The 10,462-nt window shown below is 48.5% G+C and overlaps 1 protein-coding gene across 1 annotated transcript in view; it reads right to left on the reverse strand.

Annotated features, from left to right (window-relative positions):
- The window catches only part of KAT2B (lysine acetyltransferase 2B), a 102,821-nt gene extending 99,548 nt beyond the window's left edge, over positions 1 to 3,273 (reverse strand). The window contains exon 1 of the mRNA XM_047875629.1: positions 2,885 to 3,273. Coding sequence (XP_047731585.1) covers positions 2,885 to 3,193 — 309 coding nt within the window. The 5' untranslated portion in view covers positions 3,194 to 3,273. The remainder of the gene's footprint in view (positions 1 to 2,884) is intronic.
- Between the last annotated feature and the right edge of the window lie 7,189 nt (positions 3,274 to 10,462).

Raw genomic sequence — 10,462 nt, forward strand, 5'->3', positions numbered from 1 at the left:
TACCCTGGATCCTGCAAAACAAGTTTGTTTGTTTCTTCTTTTTTCTTCTCTCCAGGGTGTGGCATACCACCAGGGCTGTGAACTAGCTCCCTCCTCCTTCTGTTGCGTTTGTGAAGTTTAAAGGCCAGATCTTTTATCAGGTCTGGGACCTGGTTTTCTTTTAACAGCCCCCAGTAAACTATTCATCCCTTTCCAGGTCCCTCCTCCTTCTCTCACCTCTCTACTCCCTCCAACTTGCCAAGGGGCCATCAGTGACAAAAGGTAGAGGGGAATCCTTTTGGGGCTTTCTTATGTGAGGATAGAGACAAGCTGAGAAAGAACCACAGAACTGCTCTCTCACACTCCCCTCACACCCAACCAAGCACAGTTAAAAAAGAAAAAAGAAAGGCAAATCTGAAAGACTGTTACTCCCCTGGTGAAGATTCCTGGATTCCTGGGGCCACATACAATGCCCCCCAACCTGGTGGCCTCAGCCAATGCAGCGCAAGCTCCCGTTGGCCCAGCTCCAAGCTTTCACAAGTGCTTTCAGTTTCTCCTCTTCAAGAAGCTTCACATCACCCCACCCCGCACTGCCAAGAGTCCTTAGCACCCACTGACACTTCCTCCAGGAAGCCATTCCTACCCCACCCATGCCAGCCCATGAACTGCCCTCCTCTGAGTTCCAACAAAAAACTAAGAAAGCAATTTTTTTTTACTTCGCTGTGAATGGTTCACTGCACACCTCCCCCGCCTCCAACATATGCATACACGTGCATGTGCCCGTGCACACACACTCCCTCAGCAGCTCCAGAAGGACACATTCTGGGTACCACAGCCCCAGCATCGAGCACAAAGCCTGGCACCGAGCTGGGACCCCTCTAAGTATTTATCGAATGAATGAGCAAATAAAAATAGACACTTTCAGAGTCTCCCGGGAGCAGAAAAAAGAGGCCTTTAATGAGAAGCTTTCCCTTCCCCAAAGTTTGGTCGTGAATGAGAACATGAAACACTCAAATCACAAACTTTAGAAAAGCTGCTACATCTCACTCTTCAGAAGTTTGAAAGGATCAAAAATATCAATGCAGGGCACATAACCTATGCTCATGGTTTGGGGACCAAAACTTCTGGGAAGTTTTCGGGCGTTAAGGCAAGAGCAGGCAGCAGGGAGAGAAGGGATTCATGAAGTGAACACGGTAAAACGCCGGGACAGAACCGCTGAACTGACACTACGTGAACCCACACTGGCTGCAGAACCTCAAGTCCACCAGGTAACTGACCTTGTTTTCGATTCCGGGCACAGATCTCGCTTCGCCTAATGCCCTTTGTAACCACCTCTTGGCCCTTCACCTTTCTTAGAAGCATACTCTCCTCTATCTTCTTTATAGTCCTTTCTAAATACCAACCATGTATTGACCTCAGAGGAAGACAGTTTGCCTTCTTGACTGAATCCAAAAGCGATTAATAATAAATCACCCAGGTCTGAATTGGGGCCTTGCTGCTTGGCGTGTGGCCACTGGACTAGCATCACATCATCTGAGAGTTTGTTAGAATCGCAGACATCTCCACCCTGATTCAGAATCAGCATTTTAACAGCTCCCCAGGTGATTCCTATGCACCTCAAAGTTTGAGAAGCACTAGGCTACATCCTACATTCACTCAACAAATACTTATTAAACCAATACACGGTACACAGTAGGCATTCAACATATACATGAGGATGGGAACGGTGTGGGAAAAGGGGTAGGCAGAGACCTTCCACTGCAGTTGAGAAACTCCAGTAAATGCTAAAAACAGCATCGCTGTGGAGAGAGGTTCCAGCAGGATTAATAATCTTTACATCAAAATTCAGAAAGTGGCCCTTGCAGCTTGGCTGTGGGAATCTGGAATCTGGGAACTTGACCCTGTTTGCAGCAGGCGGGAGAGATACATGGGAGGTGTGAGTGTGTCTCTTCCCCGCCTCAGCCACAGGCCGCAGGAGCTGACAAGGCCAAGTCCCCGCCCCCCTCAGCTGTCACCCTGTCAAAACAAAGCCGCTGCTGACAGCGCAGGGCCAGCCTGCCCCGCGGCCTCGGGCAAGCCTCCCACCCCGGGAGCGCGGCGCCCACATCTGGATCTGCAGCTAAGGGGCAATAGGGTGCCGGGAGCTGGGATGGAGAGGGGATGGCAAGAAAGGCGTGTCCTCAACCTGAGCAGTGGTGCCCGCTGCGCCGGGCTGTCACCTTGCCAAATCCTGTTTACACCTCGAGCAGCTGGGACAGCGTTTTAACGAAACAAGTAATAATACAATAATGACGGGGCTGTCACCGCGCGCAGCAGCGCCTCCGCCCTCAGCCTAGGATGTTGGGAGCTCCCGGACCCTCGCCTCGGGCTGTGCCCACATCGCCATCCGGCGCGTTCCGCCCCTTCGATCTTCCAAAGCGCCGGAGTCCTGGAGCCTAATTCACTCTCACCCCTTCCACCCAGTTCCTCCCAACGGGGCACGGGGAGAAGACGGGAGAAGAGGGGGCTCTCAGACGCCCCGGGTGGGTGTCTCCTCGGCCTCGGGGCGCCCGCCACTTAGTAAGCGCTGCTCCCCTCTCTGGAAGGTGCCTCAGGCGAGCTCCTACAGAGCAACAAAGCCCCAGGGCAGCCCAGGAGCGCAGACGCAGAGGCAACTCCTTCCAAGGGGGAAGAATGAAAGGCTCCGGGTCTCGGCGATCCCCTCCGTCCAACCCAACAGGACTCTCGTCCGAGAAGAAGCTAATTGGGCGCGGGCGACAGCAGCACTTCCGCGGTGCAGCGGCCCCAGGCGGGAGGCGGGAGGCGGGAGACGGGGGCGGGAGGGGGAGGGGGAGGGGGCGAGGGTCCCGCGGGCTGGGCCCCGGCGCCCCCCCCCTTCGGCGGCCCGGGAGCGGCGAGGGAGTACCTTGCAGGCGGAGTACACTCCGAGTTTCTCCAGTTTCTTGGCCCGCGGGGCCGAGCGCAGTTGCGCCTTCTTCACGGCGATACGGGCCGAGCCGCCGCCTCCCGGTCCTTCGGCCGTGCCCGCCGCCGCCACTGCCGTCGCCGGTCCGCAGGCGCCCGAGCCCCCGGCGGCGGCGGCGGCGGCGCACGGGGAGCCCTGCGGCGGCGCGGGCGGCGGCGCGGGGGGCTGCGGGGGCAGCGCCCCGAGCCCGGCCCCTGCCCCGGCCCCAGCCCCGCCGCCGCCCGGCCCGGCCCCGCCAGCCTCGGACATGCCGCCCCGGAGCACGGCAGGAGGCGCCGAGTGTCAGGCGCCGCCGCCGTCGCCGCCGCCGCCAGGGTCTCCCTCTCGGGCTCTGGTCGCCGGGAGAGCGAGACCCTCCCCCCACGCCCTCCCGCCCCCTCCGCCCACCCCCCTCCCCGCCCCCGCCCTCCCCCGCGCGCGCCGCTCGCCGGGCTCGCTCCGGCCGCGGCCCGCGCGCTGATGGTGGCGGCGGCGGCGGCGGCGGCAGCTGCTCCCCCAGGAGGGAGGGGACTAGCGGCTCCGCCGCCGCCGCCGCCGCCGCCGCTGCACACGCCCTCCCCCGGTCCTCCTCCCCGGGGCTCCGCTCCGCGCGCCGGCCGCGGACATGTTCCTGGGGCTGCGGGCTGCGGGCTGAGGGTGCGTGCCGACGGGTGCCGACCTCTCCGTGCCTGTCGGGCCCCGGCGGCCCCCCTCGGCCTCTTTCCCGCTGCCCGCGGGGTTTGCGCCCCCCACCCCCGCTGCTCGGCACCGAGCGCTCGCCCGCCAGGGGGCGAGGCCAAGCTCGGGGTGAGGATGAGGGAGGGGGTGAGGGTGGGGGTAGGGGGTTGGAGCGCAGGCACCTGCTGGCCTCCTCGGTCTCGGCGGCCTCCCCCCGCCCCCGCCCCCGGCCGACCCCGCTCTCCCCAACGAGGCAGAGCCTCCCAGTCATTTGTTCTTCCACTCTATTCCACACTCTCCGAACGGAGACAACTTCCTCCACCCTAGCGGGAGCCAGAGGAAAAAAAAATATTTTTGAAAAGAACCCGTCCAAGCTAATCCTTTTCTTTGTTACTAAGTCACCAAAATAAAGGCGTAATGTTTTCTATTTCTCTTTTTAAATACTTTTCTGTGCAACTTTTTTCTTTTTTTTTAATTAAGAACGCTTTCTTCCTATAGCAATTCCTGGATCCCGTCTGCCAGAGGGGGAAAAAAAGTGTTCATCAGTATTTTCTGTAATTTTTTTTTAAGAAGCGCTGGTGGTTAAAAAGAACGGTTGTCTAAAAGCACTAGCAAAATGAAAACTGTTCGCAGTGGGAAAAGTTTGAATTCAAAAAGTTTGTTAACAGGGCTCATCTCTGCATCGATGGGATTATAACCTTGTTATTTGCTTTGTATAATGTTCCATAGTTTTCAAAATTGGTATCACTAGCATTCCTACTAACCAGGAAAAAAATTTAAGCCGCATCCCAAAGGATGACTGTTGATTTGGGCCTCACGCTTAAAAAACAATTAAAACAAAACAAAACAAAACAAAACCTCGACTCAGCGTTTTCAACTATGGTTGAGAACTGTCCTTTTCATTGTTGATGACAATGAGGGTGGTGCGCACATTCCGGTTTTTCATTTGAAAGTTGTGCGCCTTGGTCGGCCTTTCTAAAACAGTTTTAAAAGCCCAACGCTATTTCTCAGGTCCCTTCACAAGTGCGATGCTTTCATAATAGGAGTCATAATTTTTATGTAATATGGGTCATAATGTGCGCATTATTAAATTCTTTGCATGCCATGTAGCTCTCAGCCAGAGATGCCTTAAGGAATGCGCTTTTCTCTGGAAACATTCCCCTTGCCAGTCCCGTTTTTTTCCAGTTAATTTTCTCTAATCTTTTCCCAGCGTCTCTGTGTTCTTTTGACTTTTAATGCAGTGACACATTAAAATGAAAAATAAAAAGTTTGTATATCTAAACCGCGACAGTAGACCACACAAAAGGAAAGAGCCTCTCCCAACTTGAGTCCAACCTAAAGGGGGGAATGGCAGACTCCAGTCACTTTCCATCAGGACAGTCCCTTGCATGCTTGACGTGCTTCTCCTTACCTCTCCTCTCCTGGCTTAACTGAGGTTTCGCAGATTAATTGCCATTCTCCCCACAGCAGAACAAGAATCTTAAAGGCTGTGAACCTCTGAACAAAGTCTAACATCATGATGTTGGCAGATATCAATGGAGGTTTGGGTTCCGCAGGTAGGCGTTTGTCAAACTTATGGGATGCTCCACTGGAGGTTTATGCATTTACTGGATATAAATTTCCCTCAAATATTCTTTAAAAGTTATAAATATTAAACTCCAGTTAATGATGATCATGCTGAAAGTTTACGGGTGCAGCATCATGATATCTGCAGCTTGCCTTGAGATGCATCAAAAAATAAGGTGAGGGGCACCTGGGTGGTTTAATCAGTTAAGCGTCTGACTGATTAACTGATCAGTTCCAAAGTTCCAAAGTTGGAGCCCCGAGTTGCACTGTCAGTGCAGAGCCTGCTCGGGATTCTCTCTCTCTCTGATTCTCTCTCTCTCTGCCCCTCCCCCATCTCAAATAAACATTTAAAAAATAATAAATTTAAAAAGTGAAAACATTTTTAAAAAAAGATTCTCTCTCCCTCTGCCCCTCTCCCCTGCTCGTGCCATCTCTCTCTCTCTCTCTCTCTCTCTCTCTCTCTCTCTCTCAAATAAAACAAAATAAAATAAAAATTAAGATGAATTGATATATTTGTGAAGGGGCAAATAGGTAGATGAACAGATTAGGTAACGAAACAAGTCAGTGAAATGTTAATAAGTGAATCTAGGTAGTGGGGATAGGAGTGATCACTGTGCCATTCTTTCAACTCTTCTGTACGTTTGAAATTTTTCATAATAAAATGTTGGAGGAGTACGCTAGCTTTAAGATTAACTCACCCATCACCTGCCCTCTCCCCAGCCAGCCCCAGAACTCAGGAGGCAGGCTATTTCCAGGATGTTTTGAAGCAGAAGAAAACAAATTCATTTCAATCCAGCCTGAAAACCATCACTGTCTGAATGGTGAATGGCTTGTGACATCAGCTGAACATTATTTTTCATTATTTCCCCACTCAGAGCACCCAGATGACATACTGCCTTAGGCTGAAGGCCCACAGTTTCAAGGCCTATTCAAAGTGTGTTAGGAACACCAGGCAGGGACATTTCAAGGGCAAAGGATTCAGAAGTCTTGCTGCCTCCTCATAATCAGGCTGCTGTGAGCACTCAGTAAGTTCCTACATGCGGGGCCCTTTTACAAAGTGAGTACCAAGAAAACAAAAGGCAATGTTTTGGTTTGTGAAGTATTTGCAACCGTGGAAGGATTTTAATTTAAAATGGAACCAGAGCAGGCACCTGGCTGGCTCAGTTGGTAGAGCATGTGAGTCTCGATATTCGGGATTGTGAGTTTGAACCCCACATTGGGGATAGAGTTTACTTAATAAACAAATTAAATAAAATGGAACCAGAAGATACAAAATGGAGAATCTCACGCATGCATCCTCAGAAGAACAGAACTTAAGAACTGAGAATGATTGCCTGCAAATACCTGATTTATAAAAGACCGAGACTTACTCCTGACCAATGATTATGCAATAAGAATCCTTTCCCAGGGGCACCTGGGTGCCTCAGTGGGTCAAGTGTCTGACCCTTAATTTCAGCTCAGGTCATGATCTCACAGTTCGTAAGTTCGAGCCTCACATCAAGCCCCACATGAGGCTCTGTGCTAACAGCTCAGAGCCTGCTTCGGATTCTCCCTCTCTCCCTGCCCCCCGCCCCCCACTAATGCTTTCTCTCTCTCTCTCTCTCTCTCTTTCTCTCTCTCTCTCTCAAAATAGAAAAATAAACTTAAAAAAGAAAGAAGGAAAGAATCTCTTGTCACCCATCCTCAAAGCCAACAAACTTAACAAACTTAACTGCTTGGACTCTGGCCGGACTTCCTCCCTGCCCATAAACACAGCCCACCCCAAGCCCTCAATGGACACACCTGCAGCTTGCTGCAACATATGTTTCCTGATTGGCAATTCCTCTGCTATTCCCAAAACAGTTCAATTTCTAGTCATTCAAACTTGCCTTGATTTACCTCTTTATTTAGGTTAACACCATTTACTGAGGTAAGGAAGCCACAATTAGAAAATGAAGGGCTTGGGGAATAGGAATTGTAGGGGGCAGTTTGACCACTGGGGTTTACTTCTGGCATATTAATACTATAGTACATGATGTGGCTGTTACAAATGACGACCTTTATACAAATGTAATAGCAGAAATAGATCTCCAAGAAGTACTATTGAATGAACCCTGTACAGTATAATACCATTTGTATTAAAAACAGGCACACTGACATATAAGCACAATTCTGCATATGTCCAGTGGGTGCATGTAAAAATGCAAAAACAGGGGCGCCTGGGTGGCTCAGTCGGTTAAGCGGCCGACTTCAGCTCAGGTCACAATCTCGCGGTCCGCGAGCTCGAGCCCCGCGTCAGGCTCTGGGCTGATGGCTCAGAGCCTGGAGCCTGCTTCTGATTCTGTGTCTCCCTCTCTCTCTGCCCCCCCCCCCCCGCCATTCATGCTCTGTCTCTCTCTGTCTCAAAAATAAACGTTAAAAATTTTTTTTAAAAAATGCAAAAACAGCAGAAAGATACATAGCAAACTCATATATACTTGTCTTTCACTGGGCATCCTTAAGAATAAAACTAATTTTTCTCATTTTCTCATTTATATCGATATCCCAGGTCCTCACTCAAATTTCTTAGTAAGTACTAGTAGTCATTTCTACCTTATTTTTTTTTTTTAACATTTACTTATTTTTGAGAGAGAGAGAGAGAGAGAAAGCATGCACACAAGTGGGGGAGGGGCAGAGCGAGAGAGGAAGACACAGAATCTGAAGCAGAGAATCTGAGGCAGGCTCCAGGCTCTGAGCTGTCAGCACAGGGCCCTACACAGGGCTCAAACCCATGAACCCATGAACTCATGAACCGCAAGATCATGACCTGAGCCCAAGTTGGGCTCTTAAACCGACTGAGCCCCCACGTGCCCCATCATCTCTACCTTTAAACTCTATATGCCATCTGTTCATATTTATCTCCACAGCTCTCCTCTCTCACCCAGACTACTAATAGCAGCTTCCTAACTTGTCTCTGCTTTTGCCCTTCCTCTACCAATTCCCTCTACCATTGAAAACTGTAAGTGCAAACCTGATCCCATAATTCCCTGCGTGAAACCTTTTAATGGCTTCTCATAACGTTTAAAACACAATCTCAACTCCATAATCCATTCAGCAAGTGCAATCTCTCCTAGCCCTTCTCCCCGATGTATCGTATACTCCAGCCAAACTCAGGAAGCTCTTTCCTTCCATGGAGCCTTCACTTTTGCCATATTCCTTCCTATCAAGCCAATACAGCATCTGTAAAGCACCGGCAAGCCTGAAACCACAGATAGACTGAAACTGTCCCCACTGAGGGCCCAGACTCCAAGGGCAGAGTCTGGGTCAGGTATTATGAGAAGGAGGTTTAGCCCTGTGTGTAGTCAATGGCTGGCATCCTTTCTGACACGGCCACCTGTTTTTAGAGATAGCGGCTTGACGTGACCATAAAATAAAGGCATGTGAGGTAGATGCCTTTCCATGGAGCTCTTTGGGCCAAATTCCCACCGGAGAAAGTGACTGTGATTACTGCACATTTATTTTAATAACCTCCAAAATAAAAGTTTTCCTTCTAAGGAAACATTACTGAAAAATAATTATAAAATGAATCCTAGGGGATGGAGACATAAATTATTTTTCCCTAGTTTTCAAGCATTTATGCAATTGAATCATCTTTTCTACAATGTGTCTTAGCCATGCCCCAAATACAATCTCAACTCCATAATCTGTCATTAGTGCTATTTTATTCATTTGTATTTTTAGTTGTTCCTAATAAGAATTTCCCACATTAAATATGAGTAGTCCCAAATGTATTTGGCTGAGCATTGCCCTTGTCAAAAAAGGTTTTTTTCCCCATTGTTTTGTTTTAAATACTGACACGTTTATTTACCAGCCTACCTACCATTTGCAATAAAGGTACAAAGTAAGCAAAAGAAATGAAGACTTCTTTCTTCTGAATTCAGGCTAAATGGCTACTTGTCTAAGGCAATATGTGAGTATCTCTTTGAATAACTTGAATATTATATTTAAAAATCAAATTTTCAGGGTATATGACTGGCTCAATCATTAGAGCATATAACTCTTGATCTCAGTGTTGTGAGTTCAAGCCCCATGTTAGGTGTAGAGCCTACTTAAAATCCAACTTGGGGAACTTGGGTGGCCCAGTTGGTTGAGCATCTGACTCTTGGTTTCAGCTGAGGTCATAATCTCCAGTGGGTGGGATCAAGCCCCACATCTGGCTCTGCACTGGCAACTCAGAGTCTGCTTGGGATTCTCTCTCTCCACCTCTCTTTGTCTCCCCCAACTCATGTTCTCTCTCTCTATTTATTTTTGAGAGAGTGAGACAGAGAGACAGAGTGAGAGCAGGGGAGGGGCAGAGAGAGAGGGAGACACAGAATCTGAAGCAGGCTCTAGGCTCTGAGCTGTCAGCACAGAATTCGACTTGGCTCGAACTCACAAACCGGGAGATCCACAAACCGGGAGATCATGACCTCAGCTGAAGTCAGACTGAGCCAGCCAGGCGCCCGTATTTTGTCTTTGTGTGTGTGTGTGTGTGTGTGTGTGTGTGTGTGTGTTTAATGTTTATTTATTTTTGAGATAGAGACAGAGCCTAAGCAGGGAATAAACATTTTTAAAAATCAAACTTTCAAAGAATCTAGATTTTCTGTAACATTCTGAAGACAGGTTTCCCCCACTTCTGGAAAGTTCATGTTCTGCCACTTAACTTTTATGAAAGACCTACATTAGTATGGTAATGAGCTTCTTTTGTAAAAGCAAAATCCTCTTCAGACTTCTTTCAGTTGGTGAAAACAGATGCTGAGATATTGTTCTGGGATAGTTCTTCTATTTTTTTAGTACTTTTTTTTTTTAAAGATATATATCTATTAGGTTAAGGGTACTAATTGTAATGGTCCCACTCAATGAATTTTTATATGTGCATATACTTGGCCACTCATGATCCAGATTAAGTTATAGGACATTCCCAATACCCAAGAAGTCTCCCTTTTGCCCCTTTCTAGTTAGTACCCTAAGGCAATCATTATTCTGGCTTTATCATTCTAGATTAGTCTTGCCTATTCTTGAACTTCATAGAACCATAATCATACATCATGAACTCTTGTCGTAAGTCTCCTTTTTGAATACAGTTATATTTATGACATCCATCATGCTGTTCCATGTAGCCATATGTCACTTCTTTTTACTGTTGTGTGATGTTCCATTATATGATTATACTACAGCTTATCCATTCTCCTATTGATGAACCATTTTCAGTTCCTTACTACTATGAATAAAGGTGCTATGAATATTCTTTTTATTTATTTTATTTTTATTTATTTATTTTTGAGAGAGAGAGAGAGA

Source organism: Prionailurus viverrinus, chromosome C2, assembly GCF_022837055.1.
Source record: "Prionailurus viverrinus isolate Anna chromosome C2, UM_Priviv_1.0, whole genome shotgun sequence".
Classification (NCBI taxonomy): Eukaryota; Metazoa; Chordata; class Mammalia; order Carnivora; family Felidae; genus Prionailurus; species Prionailurus viverrinus.